The sequence below is a fragment of the Eutrigla gurnardus genome (genome assembly GCF_963514095.1).
Source record: "Eutrigla gurnardus genome assembly, chromosome: 17".
In the NCBI taxonomy this organism is placed as follows: domain Eukaryota; kingdom Metazoa; phylum Chordata; class Actinopteri; order Perciformes; family Triglidae; genus Eutrigla; species Eutrigla gurnardus.
In genome coordinates this window covers 18,704,812-18,732,575 of record NC_139928.1, presented here as the reverse complement: position 1 = coordinate 18,732,575, position 27,764 = coordinate 18,704,812, and the positions used below count along the sequence as shown (strand labels likewise).

Below are 27,764 nucleotides of genomic sequence, written 5' to 3'. Positions count from 1 at the left end.
CCAAAACATTTAAGGCCTTTTTTAAAGCCTGTTGCAAGCGTGTCAGTTCTCTCAGCCTAACAATGTCACAGTTTGCCAAAATGAAAAGAGTCATGAGATACGTGGTGTTTGACACAGCGGTGTGTTTTGTACCTGTCAGAGGTCGCGGGGCTCGATGACCTTCGCTGATTTCCATATTAAAATCACTGCTGGGCAAAGTGGCCGAGCAGTTGAAGTTCGGGCTGCTTCCGACAATCAAGGCATTCTGGGAGAAGATGAGCATGGGGAAGATGAACCCTGCACTCTAAACTGACTACATGATGTGTGATGAATAAGAGAGGAGAGTCTCTCACCTGAATATGGATGGTTTTATCGGCGTACGCGTGGGAGAGAGAGGGAGGAGCGTAGATGAGAGGCATGATGCCCATCCCGTTGTCCACCAGGGTTACGTTGGAAACCATCACCCTCATGATGGTCTGTGAGGGAGAGGAAGAGGAAGATGGTGATCTGTGGTCATTTATAGATATTTAGAAGAGCAGAACCCCAGAAACATGACTCCAGGCTTATCATCACTAAGAGGCCCAAGCCTTGCGTATGAATTAAGCACATAAACTCAGGAGTCAGACTCAGAAGAGGTTCAGTATTGGAACCTGGAAGTAGATGCCGTAGTCGAAGTTCCTCCAGACGAAGAAGCCCTGGATGAGGCTGCAGCCGGGCAGACCGTCCTTGTTTAGATAGACTCCGAACAGACCGCCGTGAGCCTCGTTGTGGATCCACTTCTCATTCTCGTTCCAATTACCTGCAGAAGTCACGGAGAAGGAAACAAAATAATCTGCATCTTTCTCCTCAGGCTGAGCAGTAAAGGGTTAATCCGACAAATGAAAGGTCCGCTATCATTTCCGTTACCTGGACACGGTTCTCCATCGATGCGATAAGCGACTCTCTCGTAACCCGCCACGATGTTATGCTGCAGCACAACGTTTGTCCCCTCGTTGACCTCGATGGCAGCGTTCCAGGCGTAGTTGAAGGGCTCCTCTCTGTCCTGGTACGACCCAGGCCACAGTGACATCACCACCAGGTTCCTCCTCAACGTTATGTTGTTGCCCCAGATTCTGATACCTGCAAACGGGGGACGCGTTTTAAAAGCTGAAAAATCTTAAACTTGGACAATCTGGCCCCACGTGTGAATTGTAAAGTGTGTGAGCGTTTACCTTCTCCCACCGTACGATGGACGATGTTGTCGTCAACGCTCAGTCCGCTTGTCCCGAAGACGCCGATGGCCGGAGAGAAGCCGTCGTGGAACGCGCAACCCTGAATGTACGAGTCTTCTCCTGAAACCTTTCAAGACGGAGGAACAAATCTTGTTTATTACAAATGTAACAGATACGTTTTACTGTAGTAAACTGCAACACATGTATCGACTCAAATATCTGTTCAGCTCAGTGATCCGGTTAGATTAAACTGGTTTAAACTCTGTGTGTGTGTGTGTGTTGCTGCACCTCTCCCAGGTTGAGGAAGGCCACAGAGTATCGGGGGTCGGTGTCGTCCGTCCAGCCTTCCTGACCAGAGCGGAAGAACTCCACGTTCCTGATCTGAGCTTTGCCTTTAAGGATAAGAGATCAAACATTGTGATCGTTTGATTCAACCTCTTTTTTTTCACTTTGAAAGTGTAGCGCTCAAAATCTAAATCAGACGTGGGGTCAGATCTATCTGGAAATAAAACAGCTTTTAAATGATCCTGAGGCCAAAACGTCTGGAACTCTAATTTAATAATGACGTTCCAGCTGATTAATCCAACACAAACACGACACGCTGTTCTGTCAGAATACGAATCACACGTTATACCTTTATAGTCGATTCCTTCCCAGGAGTAGCTGCCCACCAAAAGTCTGGCTCCGAACGACTCCGCCGTCATCTCGGGATACTCCTGACCGATGATCTTAATGTTCCTGGTGACGAGGCCGACGTCTGCTGCCAGCGTGTAGGACGACGACGTCCCGGAGACGGAGTGAGTCTCACCTGAGGACAGAGAGGCAGGGAAAGACTTGGGCATTAACTCAAATATAAATGTCACACATGTTTGAGATTAATGTGATTGTGATCCGTCGTTAGACTGACCGATGTGAGTGTGGGTCAAAGGCTGGTCCAGGGTCAGGATGCGGCCGTCTGCTGACACGGCGGTGATCTGGCGTTTTTCTGTCTCCCACGCGTTGTAGCTGGTGGTGGAGAGGACGACCTCGTCTCCGACCTGCAACACAACACACGTGGAAACATGCAGCTTTCACACAATCAGGTTTGACTTCATCACAGACTTAAAGGGATAGTTCAGATTGTTTGAAATGGGGTCGTTATTACTGACTGTGGATCAGCGCCTCATACAACCTCACTTCAAAACATCCAAATTAATCACATGACCTTAACATTTCAATAGAAAAACACGAGTTGAAAGTAAAAATAAAGCTTTGTGACCTGCCAGTCGACAGACTGCGACAGGCTCAGTGTGTTGGAGCCGGCGTCGGCAGTCGCAGCCAGTTTGGTGTGGTAGACGTTGTGAGGTTGTCCATAGAGATCCAGAGTACCAAACACACCTGTTGTACAACAACACACACAGCGGCGTTTCATTTATTTGGTATGAGCATCAACAGCTCAATCATCTTTTCCATGGAGTCATAGCATGTTATTAAATTATCACAGAATCTGAATCAGCATCTTCATTTATAAAACAACTTTTCAGGAATAATAGAATTTCATATATTCATAGTATATATGAACATTTCTGTTCCAGCAGCAAACATCTAATGTCTTCGTTCAGGTGAAGTAGGTTCTGGTGCTGCTCTCTCACCCAGGACTTTGGACCCCTGGTTGGGTCCGTTGGGCAGAGGCCAGTCCGGCGTGCGGTGGTCCCCTCTCAGTTTGATGATCAGCTGACCTCTGAACGGCTCGTCGTCCCAACCGGCAATCAGCCTGCCGCCCTGAAACAGCAGGAGACGCCAGCATCACCTCATGTCTCCGTTCTCAGCATTAATGGTGACGTTAAAACGAGATCACTGATCCCACGGACCTGGATGGAGATGTAGACGGCGTCCAGCACCACCGTGCTGTATTCAGGTGCAGCCCGAGCCTGTCTGGACGACGACGAGGTGTTCATGGTGTCGGGGATTTCCAGAACTCCAACGACCGTCAGCTTGTTGAGTGGAGGAGTGTCGCTGTCCAGAACCACCCACATCCCTGTGGTTGGACGGGGATACAGAGGGATTATAAACAGAATCTTTGGTTGTTATTGAGAATTTAAAAACAACACTGTCCACACAAAGAACACATTAGCTGCTCTTTATTCTGTTTTCCTCCAGACGTTACCTGCCGGGATCAACACGTCAGATCCCTCTGCTGGTGTTGTGAAGTTATTTTCAGCTGAAGTTGCCCAGAAAGACGCATTAGACCACCGACTAGAGAGAAACACAACAAACAAAGAATGTTTTAGTGTTTTTTTGTTTTTGTAAATCTGAATTAAGAAGTAAAACATAAACAGTAGGGGTGTAATGTAACTAAGTACATTTACTTCAAAGTCCTTTGAAGTAAATACAGACACCCCTTTTGACAACATTTTAATTAAAATTGTGTTAAAAATAATTAGATTGCACTGCAGAAGTTAGGATTTTGGGATTCACTTATAGACATTTTTACAGATTAAACCTCGACCAAACAGCAAAAATACCACTCATTTTATTGCATTAGTGACAATATATATATATATGAATGTGTAGTGAGCGTACATGAAGTTGTCAGGCCGCTTTGTGGGTGTGGGGGCGATGGTGGCTGGAGGAGGTGGCGTTGGCGGGATGCAGTTGGGGTAGAAGCAGCGGTAGACCCTGAAGTTCACCGCGGAGTCCCGCAAGGAGCGGTCTGCGCTGGCACGACGTCTGCGCTGGCTCGTCTTCCCAGATACTGCAGATGCGCAAACGCAAATGGGTGAAGACAAGAACAAATGTATGCATGAAAATAATGACAAATAAATGACTTAAACAATCATCCAAATGGGCGACAGATCCAGGTTAAAGTGTGTCTCACTCATGTAGTAGAGGTTGTTGGAGCTGTTGTCGAAGTACCAGTCTCCGTTCTGGTTGTTACTGAAGGTCAGCGGCGCCGACGAGCCGTTCCTCTCGTCCATGATACGGAATCTGTCTGGACTCTGGGTCAGGTTGTGGTTGATGATTACGAACTGATCCGACTGTGTGACAAAAAACAGAAAACATCAGCTTATTGTGAAGAGGCAGAAAGGGAAGTCTGAGACGTTTACAGCGTCGTCCTGTTATATCACAACACATGTTGGAGCTTTCACGTACGCCGAAGCCGTAGAATTTTGCAGCATATGTGATGTTGGTGATGTGATCCATATCTTTAAAGAACCAGTTGTAGGTTTGTCCAGAGGGCAGCATGGCCATCCAGCCGAACTTATGAGTCATTCTCTTCTTCAGATAGGGAATCACACTGGTGCCTGTAATAGTGAGGTTGAAATTACAACTTTATATACTTTTAAATTACAGCAGATACGTTTCTATATATGGTAAAAAAAAACATTTAATACATGCTATTATATACAGTTTATTAATTGAATTATTTGTCAACAGTTATATCTTCTCCTACGAGGACATATTTGTATCTTTAGAGCGGTGTAATAATATCAATTATATTGTCATTCATGATTTCAATGACACGTTTGTGTTATTTTGCTATTTATCATCTGCTGCACTTCCCACTGATCACCAGGAGAGGTCAGTAAAGATGAACAGATGTTTTTCTGCTTCCTCATGATAAAGTAACACGTCTGTGTGTTTTAGTACCGTATGAGTTGGTTAAAATGACATCTTTGGCCTTCAGGGAGGCCGGTGACGGGTTGTTGAAGGACAAACGGTGGAAGCTGGCGGTGTGGTCGCACACGGCGCCGGGGAAGCCCACGCTCCACTCGGCACTCTGTGAGCAGTGAGCCGGGTCCAGCAGAGGGCTCATGGGCACCACTTTGTTGTTGATGGTTCCTGAAAACAAGGCATCGTGGTGAGTCGGACACGGGGATGGAGGATAAGCCCACCTGAGCTGAAATGTTCAAAATATGTAAATAAAATACCAAAACAAATCAATGTATTGGTATTTTTACATCAAAATCTAATGTTTTATTCTTAAAATATGATGCATGCTTACATCATCCACCCATCAATCTACAACTTTAAGCAGCACAGAGCTTATTTGTGAAACCTCGCCTTCAGAAGAAACCAACAGGTGTAGGATTGAGTATTATTGTAGGTTTTGACTCCTTCATGGGATTTGTTGACAAGAAAATGACCGAATAATGCCCTTTGTCCACATAGCACCAGTGATGTCACCAACGTTTTTTGGTGACATCACAAGTTCAGAGATTTTCAACTTGCGACGCCAAGTACACTTATTGCGAATTGAAAAAAGGTGACATTCAGAAAGAAATGCTCTATGGACCTAATAACTGTCATTTTCTGAAAAGCCTGATGGGTTGAGGGACTGATTGAAAACCATGGTAGTGAGACCAGTAGGAGACTAGAGTACCTGTGAGGGAGCCATCAGAGTCCACCAGCTGCACCTCATGCTCCCACCTGAAGCCGGCCTTGTTGGTAGATTTGATGTACTGGATCCCTTTAAACCTGACGGCCCAGCCTCCACACCGGTCCAAACACGTCCCATCGATGGCCGCCACCCCGATGGCCGCGCAGGAGCCCCGGTCGAAGTTGATGAACTTGGTGTCAAAGACGCTCAGGCCGTCGTCCAACGGTGCGATGATGCCTCGGTGGGTGCAGTAGTTCTCTCCCAGGCCGAGCTCGTCCACGTGGCCCACGATGGTGCAGTTGGACATGGTCGCCCCCCCTTCCTCGCCGAAGGCGGACACGGCCCACGGGATGATGCGCTTGGCTTCGATGCCGGCCTTCTCGTTGTTGACCATGAAGAAGCCTTCGAACTGCACGGCGCCCACGTTCACCCACTCGGCGCCTTTCTCACAGTTCCAGGTGGTGAGGGAGTGGAAGACTGCGGGCTCGGGGGTTCTGGACCAGCAGGTGCCCCCATTCATGGGGAAGTAGTCTGTGAAGATCCAAAGGCCGAACCAGCCCTGAGAGTGCACCGTGTTGTTGGAAAACTCCCCGAGGGGGACCCTCTTCTGGCAGATCCTTCGGTCGAAAGAGGAGCCGTCGGGGTGCTCGTGCATGCGGTACCAGAAGCCGAAGTGGGTGCCACCCGCCGCGGCGTTGTGGCGGATGATGTTGTTGGGATTGGTGATCCAGTAGGCGGCGGGCGTGATGTCGTCGTTCAGCAGGCTGGTGCTCTGTTTGACAAACACGGCCAGGTTGTACTGCAGGATGTTCTCCGTCTCGATGCCGTCCTCGATGAAGAAGGCCCCGCCCATGATGTTGTAGATGACGTTGTGCTCCACCAGCAGCTTGTGGGTGTTATGGATGGTCACGGCCCTGTTGAAGGTCTGATGGATGGCACAACCGCGCACGTAGGACCGATGGTGGGTGTCTCCCATCAGATGCCAGTGGATGGGATACCGTCCCAGCCTGAAGGCCTGTCCTGCATGGAAGACCTGCAGCAAAGAGCATAGCGTTTAGCATTTCAATTTGGAAATCTGATCATTACAATAAGCTGTGAAAGGTTGAAGCGTCTCACCTCGACGTATTCCAGTCTGCCGATGGCGAGATCCTCGCCCTGCCTGGGCGGGTGGATCATGATGCAGCCTCCGAACTGGTCGCTGCCGGTCTCCTCGCCAAACCGTCCTTGGAAACAGGTTTGGGTGCTGAATTCACCTGAACGTAAAGACAGAGCAGAGACACCACTCCAGGTTTTAAGTCCACAAAAACAATCCATTTATAGCTAACCCTTTCTATACCAACTGGAAAACATCTAGAATATATCCTGGTGAATCTTGGTTGAATATATTTGACTTATGTCTCTTAAACCTCACACTACACTCTACCTGTGTTAAAGCCATCGGGGCAGGCTTCGACCTTGTCATCCCATTCTTGGTGTTGGGATCCTCGTATCAGGATGTTCCTGGTGAGGAGACCGACCTCCGCCCGGCCCTCAAACGCCGCTCCATCGGGCAGCGTGACGGTCACGCCAAGGTGGGTGTAACTGAGCGGTTCGGTCAGGGTCAAGGTCCGGCCATCTGCCGACACGGCGCCGATCCGCCTCACCTCATTCTCTTTCTGGCTGTGCCTGAAAACAGAAATAAATGATTTCTACCTCTGACTATAAGCTTGTTATCAGTGTCAATCAGGGGAATATCCAGTAACCTCCCCTAGTTTTGTAAAAGGGACTTTAAACTGCGTTTTTTGTGATTTTCTTTGCCCTCGTATACCTTTACTTTTGTGAGATTTTGAGTTTTTTATTCATAAAAAGAGGAAAATCTGTGTTCCAAAGATTAATTTTCCTAAATAACGTTCTGCTTCCCCGTGCGTGAACGTGAGGCTGTAATGTTACCTGTGACCTGTGGAGGCGATCACGACTTCATCTCCAGCTTTCCACGTCACGGCCTTCATCAGAGTCAGTGTGAGGGATCCGTTGGGGGCCGTCTGGGCCAGGTGGGTCCAGGGGACAGGAACCGGAATACCTGGACAAACGGGTTGTCAACAATGACTTCCACCTGAGGAGGGCGGCTGAGGTGTCACCACGACGACGACATCCCTTCAGGGCTTCACGACTCAAATGACTCTGCCAGCTTAACATTATGTGACACAATGACATGTAATTAGGGGTTTTAGGGGCTTTTGGGACTATTTCAGTTTTCTGTTGTGTAACGTAGAGGAATGTCATTCAGAGGTAGAAGAACTCTTACGATCTTTTACTCATGTAAGTCAAAATCTTATTAACGGGAAGTTAATACGATTTTCTTTGGACAGAACCACTCCCCCCGTTTCCGGTCTTTATGCTAAGCTAATCGCCCGCTAGCTGTAGCTTCATATTTAGCCGTTTGAATACCGTGCAGGTCCAGCACCCCCTCTCTGACGCCCAGCGTCTTGGTTCCGTAAACGGGAATTTCAGGTGAGCGCAGGTTTCCGTGAAGCGTGATGATGGCTTTGTGCTGGAAGGGCGCCCCCTCCTGGCCGATCTGGAGCTGCCCGCCGTCTGTGATCAGGATGTTTACAGCCTGCAGCTCGATGTCCGCTTCGTCAAACACCAGCGTCCCTCCTGAGGATAAAGAAACGGCAAATTACAAAACAAATACTGTATTTTTTTATTTTAATAAATCATTATTGGCTTATTGACCTTATTGGCACCAGTTACATCAATAAAATACTGAATTCAGAAAATGACTGCTTCTGTCTTTAAAAAAACCTGCAGCTTCTCTGGTGATCCTACAAACTTTACAACCATGTTTTCAATAAATCAATCCATTTTATTCATCAGGTCGAATCATATAAGGTACAATTCCAGTGAAAGTCAGTTCTTTATCCACATGTTCATGTCCTATGAAGTCATTATTATACCTTGAATGAGGAGCATTTTCAGCACAGGGGTGCTGGTGTCCAGCAGGATGGTCTGGCCTTTAGTGATGACGGCGAAGGAGCCCTTCTCAGGCGGAGACAGACCGCCCCACGTGAACCTGGACGACCACACGTCAACGTAGTGGAAACCGGCCTGGTCCTGGAGAAGAAGGGATCACACGTATCACACGTTACAGAGATACGGGTCTCATTATATGTGACCCATCAGACCGCCCCCCCCTCACCATCTTGGCGATGCCCCGGTCTCCGATGCGGACGCTGACGTTGGTTTCCTGAGACCGCCGCTGGGAGTTGGTCACACAGATGATGTGTGTGTTGTTGGTGGACTGAACGTCGCACACGGAGCCGGCGATGGTCACGTTGACGTCGTTCATGTCGCTGCTGTGAGTGAAAGGTCACAAGAAAAGATAGAAAGAAAGATAGATGAAAGAAAGATGAGATGGATTAAAATAAAACTTATTATATGCTGTATTGTGACATATAAACAATGTGTACTTTAGTTTGACATTAAAAACTTCAATATTATAATGTAGTATTATATAATACAAACTTGAACCTACCATAAAATACTACAAAATATAGTTTATATACAATAATATAATGATAATAAATAATATATATATATATACCATAAAATAAAATTTTATGTAACATCATTTTATAATAGTATATCATGTTATAACAATCATAGAAATCATATACCGGTACTATAATTACATAGAATAAAAGGGAGTAAATAAAATACGATATAATAATAACATGCTTTGGCATCATATGTTTCTGTAGTACAACACATTTAATCTCATGTTATGATATAATCATATTAATATGACATCACTCTACAGAGGTACATTATGTTAAATTATAGTGTTGTATAATTTCTGTCTTTCTATTGTGTTTCTACTATACAATATAATGTTTACAAATAAATCTTATTCCTGACACTATAATTAAGAAAACATGTGGAAATACACATATTTTTTGTGTTTAAAATAAAGGCAGTAAAAATAATGATATAATATGGACTTATTCAGCCTGAGTTTGGAAATCACTTCGGGCCAAAAGTGTGTTCTGTAACCGGAGTGCTTGATTGTGGAGCAGCGGGTCATGATATGGGTGCGACCCTCCGTTGTTCTCACCTGAAACCGGAGCCGGTGATGGTGAGCCGGGTGCCTCCGGCGGTGCCTCCTCTGCGAGGAGAAACCTCGGTGATCACCGGAGTCAGCTCTGACTTGTAGGAGTAGCCGTCCGACACGTTGACGGCGTCCAGCCGGTTCATTACAGAGACCACGCAGCTCAACGCCGTCTGATTGGCTGAGAGACGAGACATGCAGGAACAAAAGGTTAAAAACAAGCAGCCTCACCATGTCTTGTTGTCTATGAGGGATTACTGCCGTATACGACGTGCCAGACATTTCTTCCTGCCATGAAAAGCTGTCAACATTCATGTCTGTCATTCATATCTGTCTGCTTTAGTGCTTTTGAACTTTTGAAGTCCGACAACCAAAGACAAGGACAACTAAAAATATCTCAAACCAGCAGAGACGCATTCTTTCCAAGACCTTAAGCTTCACTAGAAAGCTGTTGAAGAAGCTCTCTAATAATCACAATGACTGAAAACACACACATAATAAATAAATAAATATAGAAGATAATACGTAGAAATGCTCCTCCTTATAGGAAAATACATTTTATTAGTAATTTGATTAATTTGACACTATTCTTATGTTTAAATATGATTAAAAACTGACAGAATTTACAAAATATAATCTTTTGATCCCGTTTGAATTGTACCACGAATTACACATAAAACTGTTGATATGCAAAATTATCTTTTAAAATGAACAAAAATCATAAGTGTAATTCAAATCACAATTCATACAGGGTCAAAAAATGATACCGGCCGTACATACTTTTTCCAAAATAAGAGCCCCTGGTGGTTTTGTCTGATGAGTTGTAACATTTTATTCTTTAGTTTGATCCTGGTGAAATAAAGGAAACTGAAGTAGACGTACTGTTGATGGATGGAGACCGGCAGTACAGACGGGACGATGTGGACATTCCCCTGTTGACCTCACACTCCTCGCCACAGATGGTCACGGTGGAGTTGTGGGGGTCGAACCCAGAACCCTGCACCGACAGCAGAGCGCCGCCACCGAAGCTGCCTGCATATAGAAATAAATATCTAGTAAGATGACTTGAATTGTGAGGCATTAGAGCAGCAAACAGGGAAATGCCGTCTCTCTGCCTACCCTCGCTGGGCTGCACGCTGCTCAGAGTGAGCTCGTACGTGAACGTGACGTCCGGCGCAGCGTGACCTTTGACCCGCTGGTGCAGCACGACTGGGTAGGCCCCGCCTGCGTTGGCTCCTGCCGTGCACTGAACCTGCGTGTCTGTGACGCTGGACACGACGCAGGGGACGTCGTTAACGGTGACAGAGACGAGCTGAGAGTCGCCGCCGAATCCTGAACCCGTCAGCGTGAGGACTGCGCCGCTCGGCCCTATGGGAAAGAAAGGGAAGGCGAGGGTTACGCCAAGATTTCAAGGGAGATTAAGGATTTAAACGCTCGGCATCCCAAATAAGGATCCAAACTCTCCTCCTGACCTGTTGCTATGACTGTTACCATGACTACAGGATGCAAGGGACTGTAATTACCCGTGGTGGGGCTGACGGAGCTGACGACGGGGGTGTGAGCTGTAGAGTAGGTGAAGTTGAGAGGAGGATACTGCGCCGAGAAGACCCGGACGACGGCGGTCACCACACCCTCGCTGTGAGGAGGCGTCAGGCAGCGAAGAAGACCCGGCGTCACCTCCTGGATCTCGCAGGCCACGCCTCCGACGGTGACGCTGGTGTTCCCCGGGGCGAAGCCGTTCCCGGTGAAGACCAGAGAGGTTCCTCCAGCCAGGCTGCCCACGGCGGGGCTGAGGGAGGCCTGGGCGAGGCTGCTCAGGGTGACGGACCCGGATGCGAGGCCTCTGCTCCTCACGATCACTCTGACTGCGTGGTCGCCTGCAGGAAGAGCGTTGATGCTGAGCGTGATGTTGCCGTCGGTTACTGCTGTCACTTCCAGCTCTGAGGTGCCGGCAAAGACCGCCACGTCATCCACGTGCCCGCCGAACCCTGAGCCGGAGATGGTAACCATGGTAACGCTGCTGATGCTGTCGGGGGAAACACTGAAGACCTCGGGAGTGACGGAGGAGGAGTACTTGAAGGAGCAGTTTGAATGACAGGAGCTTTGGATCCTGCCCACGTGGTAGACCACGTCACCGGTCTGTGGCTGAGCGGGAGCCGTGTCACAGGAAATACCCGTGTAGTTGACCGTCACGACGGAGCACGGCTGGCTGGCCACGGTCACGCTTCCCCCGGAGAAGCCGGAGCCGTGGACGAGGAGCCGGGTGTGGCCGGTGGGGCTGCCGGCGGGAGGCCAGACCGAGTCCACCACGGGCAGGACCACGAAGCGGCGGCCCAGCTCGCCCGCCACGGCGATGATGGCGCTGCCGAGGTTGTTGACCCTGACGGCGACGGGGAGGGCGACGCCGATGGGGAGTTGGCTTTTGCTGCTGAGTCGGCACTTGATCTCAGAGTGAGAGCTGTTGATCACCTGACAGGGCTGATCGCCCACCGTCACCTACGGGACGCAGAGACGGAAAAAAAACTGTGACTGAATGAAATGATCGTTACATTATGTTGCAATATAGTGTTTAAAGAACTGAATGCATATAATGCTGTAAAAGTCTAGATCCTTGCAGAGTTGTGCAGATAAATTCAGATGAATAAAATCCTCAAATTATCCTGCAATTTACAGACAGTTTTACTTTTTATTTAAGAGCCAAAAAGTATTCATGTTTACAAAAAGTAAAATCAAACTGGGAGATGTTATGAAAGATGTGACTGACTTAATAAAATATTATAATAATATTAACAGGCTTGTATGACATCTATTTAATTACACATTAAATTCTCTGTTTTTGATCGATTATAAATTGAAACCAATAAAAACTCTGCTAACCTCGTTAGCGCAGGCGGTGCTGCTGAAGCCTTTGCCCTGGATGGTGATGACCTGGTGGTAGGACCCCTGGTTGGGGGAGATGGAGTGGACCGTCGGGGTGGAGCAGCTGGAGGCGGTGAAGGAAAGGCCGTCTGAGGTGTCATTGATCTGTGGGCACTGAGGTGAGGCGACGCACTGAGGGGCCGATCTGGAGACGCGACGGGAACCTGAAGGGGAGGCAGATTCATCCGTTGACTGGTTGCAGACTTAATAAACTGTTATTTCTCCATTCAGTGGAGGATCAAGCATCTCATCCACATCTTCACATTTACCTCCCGTCACGTGTCTGGCCTCCATGCCTCCCACGCTGACGGACAACCTGCTGGTCTTCTGGGGCCGGGCCCGGACCTTCACCACTCCCTGCAGGGACCGGAGGTAGGCGTCGTTTATGGAGCCGCTGCTGTAGTAATACACTCCAGGTGTGGTGAAGCGGTAGGCGAAGAACCCTGAGGGGAGCCAGAGATAAACACGGTGGCGTCACATCGTGAATGCAGTCAGATGGAAATCTCTCACGCGTTGAAAGGTGTGAAACTTCACATTTCACACTTTACATTCCTCGTGTCACATATTACAAATATACTAGACACCGAAAGATTTCTCTTCAGATGAGTGAGATCAAGATTAGAAGAAAAGGATGAATGTGGGCCATTTGAGCTATTTTTATTTTCTCCATCATTTTCTCCATCAAGCACACCTGCATCTTAACTGTGACTACATACGTGCAGTTTGGTGCTGCTTTTATTTTGTTCTTTTCCATATTTATCACCATAATTCTCATTTTAAGATCCCCTATTGGATATTTTGACATCACTTTCATCTGATTAATTTAAGGACAAAAAGAAGATCCCAGCACAAAACTGCAGAATGAAACACTGTCATGGTCTCAGGTTCGGTTTATTTCATTTTATTTTGAAGCTCCCCGCTTCTTGTGCCCTGTGTTTAATTGACTTCCTGTTTCTGTGCATCACCTGTGTTGTCTCGTTAGTCCCCTTTGTTTCCACCAATCAGGTTTCAGTCTGTCCACCTGAGCCTCGTTGTCTAATTAGTTTCTGCTCTATTTAGTCCGTGACCAGCATGTCCACAGGTTGGTTCTTTTTTCATTTGTGTGTTGTCCTGCTGCCTGCTCACTCACTTTTGGGTTCCTGTTGTTTTATTTGCTGCCTAGTTTCTGAATTTGAGTTTCTGTTGAACTGAAAACGTGTCACTCGACTTCACTTGCTATATAGTGAGTTCTCCATGTTGTACTCTGATGGTATACTGAGAATTATTATGCCTAATATGGTTCAAAGTATCCCACAATTCATCAAGAAATTAAGTGTACAACTAATGGTCAAATAGGCTTCCCATATGTACTTTTTTTATAGCGTTGTATTTATTATGGATGGTCAATGTGACAATTTACATTTGACATAAAATCCTCTATATAAAACTTCCTGGATAATGATGAAGGATTGAGTGGAATAGTGAAACAATTAATTAAAATGAAAAGATTGATGTTTTTTAGACTTGAGAGAAACTCAACAACGAGGGGAACTCGGTATCTACCTTTGGGGGTCCTGGTGTCTCCACTGTAGAACGCTCCCCCATCGTAGGTGGTCTCACTTGGGCTGGAAACACTAAAGACACGGTACCCATCTTTCAGGGAGGCTGGCGCCTCCCAACGCCACATTATCGTGTCTCCCACAAACGCCGTCACCGAGGCGGGACTCCATGCATAGCCCTGTCCATAAGCTGCAACACACAGACAAGTGTAGAGACAGGAAATACTACGTTAACATATTATTAAAACACTTTGCTAATCCCTTTTTTTAAAGTGAATGTCTAAAATTGAGGTCCAACTGGTTTCAGTCACATTTAATCTACAGGTGACAGCTTCCACGCTGGCAGCGGTTTCCAGGAACTTAATCCTGTTTCTGTTGTTCTGGGATTTAAAGTGACACCTGCAGAAAGGATGATGTAACGTAAGCCTACTGTGGTGCGATCCCTGGTTGGTGACGACGTGGGTCTTCTCCTCCGACTGGATAACACACTGCAGTGTGTTCTCCGAGGCGACCTCCACTTCACACTCAGCTCCTCCTGTCATATCACAGACCAGAACATGAAACCTGAAGCAGCTGCTATTATCTTACATACTTTCCCCACGGAATCACCCCACTGATCATTTTCATCTCCGATTCCACTGATGAATTTGTTAAACTTAATTCTACATGGTCTACATCATTGCGTACCGATGGAGACTTTGTTGTCTGAGGTGTCGTTGCTGAAACCTGATCCAGAAACAGTCAGCCTGGTTCCCCCCAGCAAGGAGCCGAACAGCGGGGCGATGCTGTAGACTTCCAGGACGTATTCGATGGTGGCGTTCACACCGTTGCTAACGAGAAATAGCAGAAAAGAGTCAAATCAAGAACAAAAATGAACCACGTTTTCTGGCTTGTGAGCAAAACTGATAAAGTAAGGTTTTAATAACGGACTTTTGTGTATCATAAGTTGTAATTGGCAGTATAATTAACTCTTAATTAATCATTACAGCATGCTATAATTGAATGGATTCAATCGAACGCATATTGAGTATGTAGTGCTTTGTATGTGATTTTCAAAGCAGATTTGGGAGAGCGTTTTTCATGTTTACTAATATTTTTTGATTGTCTGAGATCATAAGAATAATTAGGTGTAGCTCCCCTATAATAACGTTCCATACTGTTGGATTTGTGCATCATTTAAAAATCTTTGTACAACATGACGTGTGAACATTTTGATAGAAAACGAAACCCCTCGTCTTCATATCTACTATTACATCTTGTGCGACTTTGAAGTGCAACAAATATTTCACAGACGGCTGGCGCTCTTTCAGCCGCTACGTCACGGCTGAGCTGTCGCCGTGTGAAAGCGTCTACCTTGTCTGAGGGTTGCCATTGTTTCCGACCTGCACGTCCACCTTGTACGTGGCGGGCGGCAGCACGGGGAGGCGACAGGTGATGCTCGCCGCCGTCCAGCTCACGCTCACGCACGCCTCCCCGCCCACCATCACCACGCTGCCATTGTGTTGGCCTCCCAGGTTCGAGCCCTGGATGGTGAGAACTTCTCGTCCTGCACAAAAGGAGTTAAAAATAGTGGAAAAAGAACACGTCAATGGAGGAGTCACTCAAGATAATTATCACCTGTCACCTGGTTAAGTGATAGTCCTGCAGATTACCAGGTATTACTGCTGTGGGGATTACTAGAAGTACATGGAAAGACGTGGTTCTCTCTCGTGCTCAGATTCTTCACGTTTAGTGAACACAAAGGGCAAAACGTGAAAGTTAGCAGACACAAGAGGAGAACTAGTGAGGTGACAGTGGAGTCACATGTCAACTCTGAACAGTGAAGCCTGAACATCACGTTCTCCCCTTTAGACACACTTAAATAGCTCGATAAGTTATAATATAATAGGCATTTCAGCTGATCTAAAAAATAAGACATTATGATGGCATTGAAGCCCAATGAACAAATCCTTTTCTTTCCATTAACAAAGAGAAAGCAGACAGGATTTCTAATGACCTTTCAGGACAAAACAAATCCTCCCTATTATACCCGTCTTCCAGGTTTTCTCAGTCACGCTTTATGATGATAATACCTCGATGAAGGGTAATCAAATGCATGAATGCAGCTCATAAAGGACTCACCGATCACAGTAGTCGTGCGGGGGCTCAGGCCTGAGATCTGGGCTGTGAGGTTATTATCGTAGGTGAAGGAGCTGCCGGCGGTCTGACTCATGTTTCCCTCCATCACTGTGACGGGCTGTGATCCTGCAGGACCCTGGAAGAAGTCATACAGTGTCTTAACAGCCATTCTACGCTGATCTATTGCAAGATGCAAGAAAACATTCATCCATATGACACTTACTGCTGGCGTTCTGCACTTCAGCTCGGTGACACCGGCGTGAACCAGGATGCACTCGGCGCCGCCGACTGTAACTGTGGTGTTCTGGCTGAAGCCAAAGCCCGTCACCGTCAGAAGTGTGCCTCCTGAGAAGATGACAGTTAAAATACTTTGGTATTGTAGAGAAAAGTCATTGTGCTTTTGTGATTTTGAGTAACGTCTCACCTGCCAAGCTTCCAGAGAGCGGCCAGAAAGAGGAAACAATGAGCTGGTAGGTGAAGAGGAAGACGTCGCCTGCCGCGTAGCGTGAGTTACCCAGAGAGGGGGAGTTGACGAACACGGGGTAGGTTCCAGCGGTGGCGCTGCCCAACCTGCACACCTGAGTGGTGGCTGCAATACAACCACATCCAGATTAAGCTATTTATCATTTTAACAAAAGGATACAAAGAAGAAAAGCTCCTGTCGCTCACCGTTGGTCCATTCAACATGGCACCGGGTGTTTCCCACAATGATGGAGGCGTTCTCTCCACTGAAGCCGGTCCCAGTGACGGTCAGAAGAGTCCCATTCCATCCTGACAAAGTCACAGGATTTAATTATAGACACAACATTCAGCACCATCGCCATCTCACAAGCATGTTTTACATTCTAGAAGAATGCATGTTGGGTAGAGATGTAAACCTTACAAATCTACCAATAAGATAAAAAAACAATCATTTTTGAGGAGACCTTGAGATGGGCTGATGCCAGTCACAACTGGAGTCGCGTCCTCAGACCATTCAAACTCACAGTCACCGATACAATTTGAGATAATGCCGTTGATGTAAACCTCCGCCTGCAAATAGCATAAAAAAAAAATAAAATCAACAATGAACAAAGACAAAACAAAGTTTGGAGAATGACTCTCTGGGTTGAAATAACCACAAACACATGGAGGCATGATGTCCTCTTTTATTTGTAGTAATCTGCATGTGGCACTTCATTTATGATATAAATATAAAATAATGAATTTAATGATTTAATTACATATAATTGAGGCCTGTAGCTGTCAGTCACTAATAGAAAGCAGTTATTCGGAAGCACACAATCATATGAATCAATCCCGCCTGGAGACATGACATATACAAACCCACCAGCATTCTGCAACGCCACACAACAGATCTAGGACCTGCTCCACGGGATTAATAGCACGCAATCACACTCACCTGCAGGGGGCCAAAGCACGCGTTAGATGGACTGATGGTGCTTAAATGTTGTTGAGTCATGGTCGTACCTGTGGTGTGTGTTTCCAGACACGGAAGTAATCTCCTGTCAGGCTCCTTGACAACAATCCTCCCATTTTCCTCTCGTACGCTGCAACTACAACATTTTGGCCGACGATCAACGAGTCAAAAACCTGGAATAAGAATAACCAAGCTGCTGTTTTCACATACATATAAATAAAGACGCATAAAATTGCCAAGATCTGAACATTTTGAAGTAAATAACTGGCTCGAATGCCGGGAATGCACATCTGATGAATATTATTGTCATATTATAAGTACAACTTCAGCTACAGCTATTACTTCTGCAAATTTGGCAGTGCCCTGATATTAAAGTAGTAATCTCAATGATTTTCATTTCAATAAAAATAAATGTATCGAGGTAACAAATCTTTGATGGAGCATTTGGCCCACAGATGAAAGCCCTGCAAAGAGGGTGTCTTCCAGGAAAAGGCGACACTGTTTGAATCTCTGAGGTCCAAAAAACACACCTGCAGTTATCGCTTATCGCCACAGGTGTCGCCAAAGAGAACGAAATGGACAACTTTGAGATTGTGACTGAAATCTATCAAACTAATGACGAGATAAGAGTCTGACCTGAATCAGCGGCTGGTTTCCTGGATTAGTGAGCCACTTGACCCTCCACTTGGGGCGTCTGCAGCTTCCCATCCTTGTAACGCTGACCTCACCCATCCCTTCGATCCCCTGCAGTGCGTACTTCAGGTCTTTCTCGCTGATGTCCACTGACAAACCTGAGAACAAGCACCTGTTGTGTTGAGACACCTGCCTGCAAAACCACGTACGGTACTTCTGTACTTTTGATGCTAATTAATACACGTGTGAGCTACCTTCAGCTCGGCCTCCATAAATCTCCACATCGAAGGTGCCGTTCAGAGGAGGGGAGGCTCTGTGAGGGCGAGTGATGCTGACGGTGGCGGCTCCTTCACTGAACTCAGCCATGTCCTCGCTGCTGTTGGACATCTTTGAAAGTGGAGGAAAAAAAAACAATTACTCTTTCTCTGCATGTCGAGGCATGAAACACACACTGTGGGGTCTCTCTGTGCTGTAAGTTAGCTCACATGGCCACGGGCTCTCCAATGTCATACCTGATATCCCTTGTAAAAAGTCCGTTCATGCAGGTAAAAGTCTTTAATATGACAATAAATCTATTTGTTACCTGCAGGAAGTCGACTCCGAGCAGTGGGAAATCGGAGGCACAATCAACAGGTGTGGCTTTGATCTGGTAGCTGATTTGTGAAGCAGTCGATGTGTCTTTAGTAACAGCGATCACCTCAAAGGAACGACCAGAGCCCTCAAAGGGGGGAGGCCTCCGCTTGTGGGGAACGACTTGAAGAAAACAGAATAAAATAGAATGAGTGAGCAGGATCTGCACAATCCTATTGTTTAAGAAAGGTATTCAAACAGTCCAAAACGTCAAGATGTGCACCATTTTCATCAATGGTTGTGGGCCTTTTCCCGATGTGAACGGCATCCACATAGAAATCTGCATTGGAGTCGTCTTTGTAGAGGTAAAACTCCTGCAGAGCGTATTTGCTTCCGATGTATTCCGACTGCAGGGAGTTCTGCAGGTCCATGCATTTGTAACTCCATCTGTCAAGAAATAATCCCAGTTACAAACTGCAATTTTGCTGAGAGCTTTTGCACAAATGCAACAAACTTAAAGTGCTGTAATGTACTGACTTGTGGCTCTTAGTGAAGAGGACGCTGATCTTTGCCGTCACTGTCTTGGCTGCGCCTCGGTTGTCCAGGTAACTGAACTTCATTCCAACTTGGTCCTTCAACATCCCCTTGTATGCAAAGCAAAGCTACAAGGGAAGGACAGGGGAAATTCATTTAGACAATGATTTCTAAGCATCTGTACAAAAAATTATAAATAAAGCAGTTGTGTTTTACCGAGGGATACTTGTCCAGTGAGATTGATCCGTAGCTGCCACCAGCCTCTTTGGTGTACGAGTCCTTGAATAGACGCTCTGCGTTCTTCAGCGACCACAGGCCACAGAAAGCAGTGTTTTTCACTGGAGTCCCTTCATCAGCTCTATCAAACTGGGGAGTGGCAAGAAATCAGAAAACCGTGAGAATCCCAAATCAGATGCTCTCCAAAGTAGTAGCGAATTGCATTGGTAGCATGGTAGCACCCTGTCAATCAGAAGTTAGCTCCGCCCTAAAGCATCCCCTACTTTCTGGTCTATTTGACTCTAAATTACCATCATTTACTAAATGAACATCATGCTGGATGGAAGAAGACTTGAAACTAAAGCTTGAGACCATAAACTTGTGTTTACTGAGATAATAAATCAAGTGAGAAGTAAGGTCAAGTATAAGGCACTTCAGCATTGGCTGCACTTTTCAGAACTGGAGGTTGCAGCCTGATTGCCAATCAAATATCGTGTTACTATAATGTATCGATCCCCTCATTTCCACTGTGCCTCCTGACCTGAGAGTTGTCATGTTCATAGTCTTGGAAGTACTTCACATCAGTCCCTTCCATGGTCAGGATCTCCGTGGGACACTCTGCTTTCATCATGTCCTCCAGAGCCGACTGAACCTGTTCACAATCACACAAGCTGCACGTTAGTCCGACCAGGAAATAACTTTGACTTTGACTTGAATACCAGAACACTGTGTCTGAGCAAAGACGACAAAGAGAGGTGTTGTGCAAACAACAGACCTCAGACTCGTTTGCATTGAAGGCGATCTGCTTTGTAGGGATTCCCCCCCAGAGCAGAGTGAAGGTCTCCATGTTGCTTCTCCCCTTTGTAACCTCAGCAACGGTGACGTTGGTGTCGGAGCCAAAAACCTCATAGTTAAGAGGTTTGAAATCCCCTGCAGTCAAACAAAAGACAGATGATCAAATAACCTACCTAAACATGTTGCAGGTATGTGTACCTCGCTCCTTTTCTCTGTATTCGTACCTCTGTTGGAATTGAACGTGACCGTGTAGCTGGACTCTTCGCTGTCCCCCTGTTTGGTGACCTGGACTGTGTCGGGTTTGATGGTCCAAAGGCTGTTCAAGTACGCCTCCACCATATCTGCTGAGGCGGTGACGGGGATCGGTCCTAAACATGAGAGCAACATGTTTATCTCTTTGTGGCTACCAGTGCAAAACATGTATGCAGTTGTGATATTTGAAGGTAATTAACGTGCAAGAGACTGTTATGTTTGAACCTGTCGTTGCATCTCTGTAGCCCAGGCTGAAGAAGGTGCTTCCACAAAGATGGCTGGCACAGCCGCTGCTGACAGTAACCTTCTGCACCTCTTTGACTGCGGTGGCGTTGTCGGGCCAGGACTCAAAGGTCACGACCTGGGTGGCGGTAAACGCCACAGAGGAATTTAAATGGATTACTTCCTTTGATCGAGCTAACTAGCTTTCGCCCCCTGTTTCCACTCTTTATGCTAAGCTAAGCTAACTGTAGCTTCACACCGTGTGAACTGTGTGTTTCAATCTAGAAGCTACAGGTTAGCAACGAGGCTACGCACCTGTTCCTCATCGAACACGTCATAGTCGGCCACGATGTCCTGAACCTCATTGACAGCGTCGTCCGTCTGCTCTTCTGTAAAGGAGCTCTTCTCTTGGAACAAGGCAATGTTGACACTAGCTGCACCGGAATACTCCTGTTGCAGGATCTCCATGTAGTAGCTACAGGAAAACATATGTTTTTAAATCATTCTCACAGCTATGAATTAAAGATCAGTGGAGGCAATTACAGTCCGGTACTTACGGTTTTCCTTTCTCTAGAGACAGAACTTCAGACTTTTGGGATTCCCTTTGCTTGAAATTTGAGACATAATTTGTCTGGTAGGCAATTTTAACCTGGAATTTTTGAGAAAAAAATTTGATCACACACTAATACAACATGTACCGGCATGACTCATGTGGAAGTACACCCTGGAGTTCATACCGCGTCTTCTGGGCAGCTGGAGTTGCTGAGGTAGAGCTCACACCGGTCATCACAGTGAAGGTATATCGTGTAGTTGGCGCTGGCCGGTGGGACGAAGAAGCCTCTGAATCGTGAGCTGAAATAATCGATTTCCCTTGCAAAGACGTGGGGCATGGAGTCGACCCACTGGGTCCAGTACCCGGTCGTGTTCTCGTTGTAGTCCCTGATGTCAGTCAGGTATCTGGGTCTGGTCCCGTTCCACACCTCCACAGTCAAGCCTCGTCCACCTGGATTTAGAGGAGGCACGTGTGTCACGATGGAAATAATTCCAGCTGCTCAAATGTGAGAATTTATGAGACATATCATAGTAAAGTGAAATCATTGGGTTTGCTGGTCAGACAAAAATAAATCGCCTGAAGACGTCACTTTGGCTTCTCTGAGATTATGGTGGGCCCTTTTCAGTATTTTCTGATTTTATTAAAAGATATAAATCGATGAATTGAGAAAATAATCTGCAGGATAATCGCATGTGAAACGAATTGCGTGAGAGCTGTTTCATCTCTTGTGCAACCGATTGTTTGTAGAATGCAACCTGAGCTTGTGAAACGATATTCACACTTCAACTATTTGATCTCAATCAGTTACGATGACTGTTATAAGTACATGTTGTTTTGGAAATCACAAACCGGTGTCTTAATCTGCTGTTGACATCGGCCCTGTGAGGAAATATGTGTATGTGTATGTACAGGATGCAGCACATCAAAGCCCTCGTGTCACGATGAACTTTGACAACTTAGCCACGCTGACGATGAGATGGCCATCTTTGTCGCCGAGCAGGACGGATGCTTTAAATTCTCGGTGTGAGGGCTTTTGTGTTTGGGATAATGACAGCAAAAAAATGACAAAAGGGACTGAAAGCAGAGGAGGCGTGGCCTCACCTGCGAAGTCCCCCATGGTGCCGTTCATCTCGTGTTTGGCGGTCCTGCACGTGATCATGTCATCCGACACACTCTGGACTTCACAAGGCAGGCCTGTAGGGGAAAATCACAGCCATGAAAGTGGCTCAAAATAACAGACACAAAGAAAACACGAGGCAAAGTGAAATTGTTACGAAGCACATTTATGTACTTTTGCTTGCATTGATCCATCACCTCAAGTTGTTATAATGTTTCTGGTTTCACTTTATTGGCACATCACTGTTTCCAAAAACATGTTTGACACGGCAGGAACCAGGATTTTTTATTTTTGCAACAGAAAATGATCTTTCTTTTTAATCAAATTAAATAAAGAGTTCACATGTAGCCTTTGCTTTAAGAGGCTTACTGCGAACTATCATAGTAGATGCTCTTCATGTGTTTACTAACCATTTCATCAAGGTTATTTATCTATTTTATTGAAGAAAATAGACGAAGTGAGCAGTGTGATCAGGTAGAATGGTTTGAGTGGTTGAATTGGACTTTCCATTTGAGTGAAAACAACGACATTGTGCTTCCAGTTTTTTTGTTGATACACAAACTTTTCAGAATGGTCACATAGTTGGATTTCTGTGTGTTTATGATGGATCAAACTATAATAGAGTGGAATGTTGCCACACCGTTCATAACCCGAACCTTTTCTCTTTAACTAGTTAAGAAGTTGAACCAGTATATTTCCCAGAGTCCCTCTGAACACTTGTCTTTGACATCTCTGTCAAACACGTAACCAACAGCCATCATGTCCGATGAGTGATGACGTGAACCCCGGCCGGTTTGTCACGGTCTGCTGTGTCTCTAAGGAGATTCTTTCTGCTGCCGTGAGATGACTCTGTGCTTTTCTATTGTTTGCCTCGGCACGTTCTGTCTGAAAAGGATTATCACCGTCGCACGACTCGAAGCTCCAACAATGCTAAAGGTTTTTTGTTTTTCGGTGGGATTGAACACTTTGTACTGTGTGACAAACAATACCAGGTTGTCATAGTAACAGAGAGGTGATTACCTCCGACGAGAACATGTGCTGGCCCGTCGGTCTGGTCGAAGAAGCGTCCGTGGATGGTCAGCAGGGTCCCGCCCATGACGCTGCCCCTGGACGGGCTGACCCCCATGACCTCTGAACACACAACAACAGTGTCAGCAGAACCAACACGACACGAGGAAGTGTTTTAATGTGTCTTCATGTGGAACGTACCTGCAAAGGTCTGAAACATGGAGAGCTTGTGCAAACTGGAAACCCTGAAGAGGTTAAATTCTGATACACTCCTGAAAGATGAAACAAATTCATGAAATTATTCAGCATTTTTCTTGTGAAGGTTAGATAAAAAATATACTATATATAGACTTATGTGTTGTAACAAAGCAAAAGAATGTATTATATTGACCTACATTAAGTTAAGTCTTTTCTTATAACTAAAGAAAATATATTGATTCTGTTTTAATAAAAAATATATAGTTTGTACTGAATCAGAAATTTAACTTGAGTCAAGTTAATAAAATTACGTGTAAAAAAATTACAGCATTTTAATTGGTTTAAAGTAAAGTAAAAACTACACTTGGATGGATTGTAAAAATTATTATTTTCCAAAATATAAATTTAAGTTGTACCAAAGTAAAAATGGTCTCTATAATAAACAATATTTTTTCTTTGTGAGAAAGTCATATTTTGATTAATCTATTAATTATATTAATCTAATTTTGAAGTTTAAACCAAGGTCTGAAACATGGAGAGCTTGTGCAAACTGGAAACCCTGAACAGGTTAAATTCTGATAAACTCCTGAAAGATGTAACAAATTCATGAAATTATTCAGCATTTTTCTTGTGAAGGTTAGATAAAAATATACTGTATATAGACTTATGTGTGTATGTGTGTGTTGCTACAATGCTTTACCTTCCAAAATGACTATCAATAATGTAAGTCATGTTGTGATGCCCTGTTGGAAATAAAACAGAATTATTAAACATTTTGTGTACAGAATTTACACTTTAGGTAAAATCCTTGCTGTTTTTAGTTTGTGTTGTTTTGCTTCCATAACAACATATCTTCTTTCAGACTAGTGGAAATAAAATAATAAAATATAAAATCCCAAATATTATATATAGATTATTAACATGTGTTTTGATTTTTGTAATGAAAATAAGAGAATTCCCTGTGACTCCAATACTATTACATTTTTGTGTTTACATTAATAATATTATATCATATTAATTCTATATAGGATATTAAATATACTGTATATATTAAGAGAGGAACAAAAGCAACTCACCAACATACGTCCCCGTCATTTTGCAGCTCATGTATCCCCAGTGGGAATACTCAGAGTCCAGACGCAGGTTGTATCTTCGGAAAACATTTGATCAAATGTTAATACATTCTTACATCACTTTTATTCAACATAACCAGAATCACTTCTCTAATCAAAATATTTATCAGCTGTAAAACATAATCTAACTTGAATTCATGAATCCAACGTTAATCTTTCTATGATTTGATTCCTAAAAGAAATCATGACAAATTACTTACAGTTCATCTGACTCCGGTTTAAGGAGCTCGCATGGCATCCCCCCCATGTAGGCTCTGCAAGAAGCAACACCCCATTCATATAGTCTTTAAATCAAACTAACATGCATAATACAAATAACAAATAAAAGAAGTAAATGCATTTCCATTGGTTGTTTTTGGTTTATTTAGCATTTCTTACTGGGTAGATCTTCCTTCTTTAATAAGATATTAACAGAACATCAGCATGAAGACTTTAATAAAGGATTAATCATCCATTATTTAATGCCAGGCATGCAAAATTAAGCAGTTACAATTGGTTTTATCTTAAGTCTTAAGTGGAAATTATTTATATTAAAGCAGATTTAGCTTTTGTTCATGGGAAAATTTAAGTTGTAACAAAGCAAAATAATGTATTATATTGACCTACATTATGTAAAGTTGTGTAACTAAAGAAAATATATTGATTCGGTTTTAATAAAAACAATTTAGTTTGTACTGAATCAGAACTTTAACTTGAGTTAAAGTTAAAAAAATTACATGTAAAAAATTACAGCATTAATTTTAATTAGGTTTAATCTACACTTGGATGGATAGTAAAAATTATTATTTTCCAAAATATAAATTTAAGTTGTACCAAAGTAAAAATGGTCTCTATAATAAACAATATTTTTAGTTTGTGTGAATGAAATTTGTTTCTTGGGCCAAAAGTCATATTTTGATCAATCTATTAAAATGATCTAATTTTGAAGTATAAACCAAATCCAAGTATAGTTTGAGAAAAAATTAGCTTGATCCAAAGTATAGTTTGAGAAAAAATTAGCTTGATCCAAAGTAAAGCTTTTTTTTAGTGCAGGCTATTCATGCATTCTAAATAGATCTCAAAGATGGTATAGACACTTATTATTGGGGAATTTGGCCCCATCCCATACTGTGAAGGTGTAAAATATGAACAGTATTTAAGGGTTATTAACCTTGGGTGACAACACATTCTTCTAACACCAACATATTGTTTTTACCTCAGAAATTTTGCTTTGATGTTGTTGGAGCTCTTCTCAGTGTCGCTCCCGTACACATCCGTGAAGATGACTCCTCGTATCGTCACCAAAGTGCCTGCAGTGATTTCAGAATTGGGTTTAATCAAGTTGAATGAAGGGACTGTGTAAAACCACTACAAGTGAAGAGGTGTACCTGGGGGGCCGCTGACTGGACTCAGAGAGCGGATAGTGGGCGAGCGATTCCTGATCGGCTGAGAGAGGTTGGGGGTAAGAAAGGAAAAGCACTGTGAGAAAACCATCCACTCTTCACTGAAAGGTGGGTGAGCTTGTAGAAACTCACATAGAAGCTGCAGTGGTATGACTTGTGCACGCCTCGGCACACGGCGCTGTCAGGAATGGGAACGCCGTCCACGGTGACGTGGACCATATAGTGGTCCCGCGGCATGGGTCTGCGATGGACATCGTCATAGAATGAAGGGACTTATCAGTGATAAATGTGTGTATTGAACGAGGAGTCGTGCGGGCCGGCGGGCTACCTGGTGACACACGTGATGCGGTTGCCGTGAGTTGAGTCTCGCTCGACGTCACAGGGGACCGACAGCGTCTCCGACACCAGGGTCACGTGGTTCCCGAAATACTGGTCACTTGGATTCAACTGGAACTGTTTCTCCTGAGCAAAACCTGGCAAACACACACACACACACACACACACACACACACACACACACACACACACACTCACAGTCAGCAGTTATATGCTTTTCTTCTTTAACAGAGACAAATAAAAGAGGATAACTCTTTTCCTATTAAACTGTTGCTCAGACGGATCTTCGCCTCTTTCTGCCCTTAATCTAAGTTTAGTACAGAATAACATGTTTAAAGAGGACTTTCTACCTAAAAGCATTTTTAACTAATATATATTTGATTTATATGTCATATCATCTGTTTAAAGTCTCAAAGTTGACTTAAAAATCATGTTTACAGTTATTATTGAAGATAAATGATGTCTATAACAAGGTTTCTCTCTGATTAAAGTCTCTCACCTTCTCCTTCAATCAGGATCCGTGTTGCTCCGTTCAAGCTGCCATGACGTGGAGTTATTAAGTCCACGCGTTGAGCACCTGAAATACACACAAAACAACATAAACTCTAGTTATAAGATATAATAGTAATAGTACTGAAGGTGTTTCCTGCTGAGCGGTGCAGCAGGCAAGTGTTGACCTGTTAGGGAATTTGCATTATTACTACATCCAATCCAATCCACTTTATTTAGCACAATTTTGACAAACACAAGGTTTTCCAAAATGCTGCATAACAAGATAAAACACAATAAATAGAAAACACAATAGAAGCACAATAAAAAGATGAAGTGCACAATAGCAAGTCATATATCAATAGTCAATAACTCCATTATTTCCATTATTTTTATAAACGTTCATTATAATTGTACTTCGTAACCGGGTACTTACAGCAGCAGCAGCACCAAAGGAGGAGGAGGAGGAGAGCCGCTGCCTTCATCGCGGACTCCATCCTGGAGATTTTCCCAGACTTCCCTGCTGCTTCACCTGCGGTGTGTTGTGATGGTGCAGCCTGGCTGCTGGGGAGAAAAGTCATATTTCAGTAAAGGTTTTAAAAAAAAAGTCCACACAAGGCTGCAACTCTGTCTGTTTTCATAAATGTCTTTAATGGAAAGGAAAATGAATGAAAACCCAGATAACATGAAGAGT

The 27,764-nt window shown here is 44.6% G+C and overlaps 1 protein-coding gene across 2 annotated transcripts in view; it reads right to left on the bottom strand.

Annotated features, from left to right (window-relative positions):
• pkhd1l1.1 (PKHD1 like 1, tandem duplicate 1) overlaps window positions 1-27,764 on the bottom strand; it is a 32,367-nt gene that overhangs the window by 4,505 nt on the left and 98 nt on the right. Inside the window, exons 2-65 of one of the 2 annotated variants that reach the window (XM_084032786.1) lie at window positions 27,507-27,634; window positions 27,081-27,158; window positions 26,574-26,718; window positions 26,378-26,486; window positions 26,231-26,288; window positions 26,059-26,152; window positions 25,064-25,117; window positions 24,807-24,880; window positions 24,431-24,473; window positions 23,734-23,804; window positions 23,545-23,655; window positions 22,509-22,601; window positions 21,592-21,857; window positions 21,412-21,503; window positions 21,170-21,329; window positions 20,858-20,993; window positions 20,605-20,748; window positions 20,361-20,515; window positions 20,127-20,237; window positions 19,586-19,735; window positions 19,373-19,497; window positions 19,119-19,282; window positions 18,849-19,018; window positions 18,520-18,652; window positions 18,269-18,423; window positions 17,683-17,805; window positions 17,139-17,244; window positions 16,882-16,983; window positions 16,637-16,801; window positions 16,436-16,557; window positions 16,216-16,348; window positions 15,448-15,640; window positions 14,782-14,924; window positions 14,525-14,629; window positions 14,099-14,284; window positions 12,826-12,999; window positions 12,515-12,720; window positions 11,161-12,133; window positions 10,757-11,005; window positions 10,520-10,669; window positions 9,644-9,818; window positions 8,729-8,885; window positions 8,487-8,643; window positions 7,978-8,187; window positions 7,480-7,609; window positions 6,974-7,215; window positions 6,667-6,803; window positions 5,554-6,583; window positions 4,821-5,012; window positions 4,323-4,474; window positions 4,048-4,207; window positions 3,753-3,924; window positions 3,337-3,425; window positions 3,041-3,207; window positions 2,822-2,951; window positions 2,449-2,567; window positions 2,098-2,227; window positions 1,825-1,998; window positions 1,479-1,582; window positions 1,191-1,317; window positions 886-1,098; window positions 630-778; window positions 333-455; window positions 133-244 (exon numbers count right to left, since the gene is read on the bottom strand). In XM_084032786.1, coding sequence (XP_083888912.1) covers window positions 133-244; window positions 333-455; window positions 630-778; window positions 886-1,098; window positions 1,191-1,317; window positions 1,479-1,582; window positions 1,825-1,998; window positions 2,098-2,227; window positions 2,449-2,567; window positions 2,822-2,951; window positions 3,041-3,207; window positions 3,337-3,425; window positions 3,753-3,924; window positions 4,048-4,207; window positions 4,323-4,474; window positions 4,821-5,012; window positions 5,554-6,583; window positions 6,667-6,803; window positions 6,974-7,215; window positions 7,480-7,609; window positions 7,978-8,187; window positions 8,487-8,643; window positions 8,729-8,885; window positions 9,644-9,818; window positions 10,520-10,669; window positions 10,757-11,005; window positions 11,161-12,133; window positions 12,515-12,720; window positions 12,826-12,999; window positions 14,099-14,284; window positions 14,525-14,629; window positions 14,782-14,924; window positions 15,448-15,640; window positions 16,216-16,348; window positions 16,436-16,557; window positions 16,637-16,801; window positions 16,882-16,983; window positions 17,139-17,244; window positions 17,683-17,805; window positions 18,269-18,423; window positions 18,520-18,652; window positions 18,849-19,018; window positions 19,119-19,282; window positions 19,373-19,497; window positions 19,586-19,735; window positions 20,127-20,237; window positions 20,361-20,515; window positions 20,605-20,748; window positions 20,858-20,993; window positions 21,170-21,329; window positions 21,412-21,503; window positions 21,592-21,857; window positions 22,509-22,601; window positions 23,545-23,655; window positions 23,734-23,804; window positions 24,431-24,473; window positions 24,807-24,880; window positions 25,064-25,117; window positions 26,059-26,152; window positions 26,231-26,288; window positions 26,378-26,486; window positions 26,574-26,718; window positions 27,081-27,158; window positions 27,507-27,567 — 10,633 coding nt within the window. In that variant the 5' untranslated portion in view covers window positions 27,568-27,634. The remainder of the gene's footprint in view (window positions 1-132; window positions 245-332; window positions 456-629; window positions 779-885; window positions 1,099-1,190; window positions 1,318-1,478; window positions 1,583-1,824; window positions 1,999-2,097; window positions 2,228-2,448; window positions 2,568-2,821; window positions 2,952-3,040; window positions 3,208-3,336; window positions 3,426-3,752; window positions 3,925-4,047; window positions 4,208-4,322; window positions 4,475-4,820; window positions 5,013-5,553; window positions 6,584-6,666; window positions 6,804-6,973; window positions 7,216-7,479; window positions 7,610-7,977; window positions 8,188-8,486; window positions 8,644-8,728; window positions 8,886-9,643; window positions 9,819-10,519; window positions 10,670-10,756; window positions 11,006-11,160; window positions 12,134-12,514; window positions 12,721-12,825; window positions 13,000-14,098; window positions 14,285-14,524; window positions 14,630-14,781; window positions 14,925-15,447; window positions 15,641-16,215; window positions 16,349-16,435; window positions 16,558-16,636; window positions 16,802-16,881; window positions 16,984-17,138; window positions 17,245-17,682; window positions 17,806-18,268; window positions 18,424-18,519; window positions 18,653-18,848; window positions 19,019-19,118; window positions 19,283-19,372; window positions 19,498-19,585; window positions 19,736-20,126; window positions 20,238-20,360; window positions 20,516-20,604; window positions 20,749-20,857; window positions 20,994-21,169; window positions 21,330-21,411; window positions 21,504-21,591; window positions 21,858-22,508; window positions 22,602-23,544; window positions 23,656-23,733; window positions 23,805-24,430; window positions 24,474-24,806; window positions 24,881-25,063; window positions 25,118-26,058; window positions 26,153-26,230; window positions 26,289-26,377; window positions 26,487-26,573; window positions 26,719-27,080; window positions 27,159-27,506; window positions 27,635-27,764) is intronic. The other variant, XM_084032787.1, reaches the window with a different exon arrangement.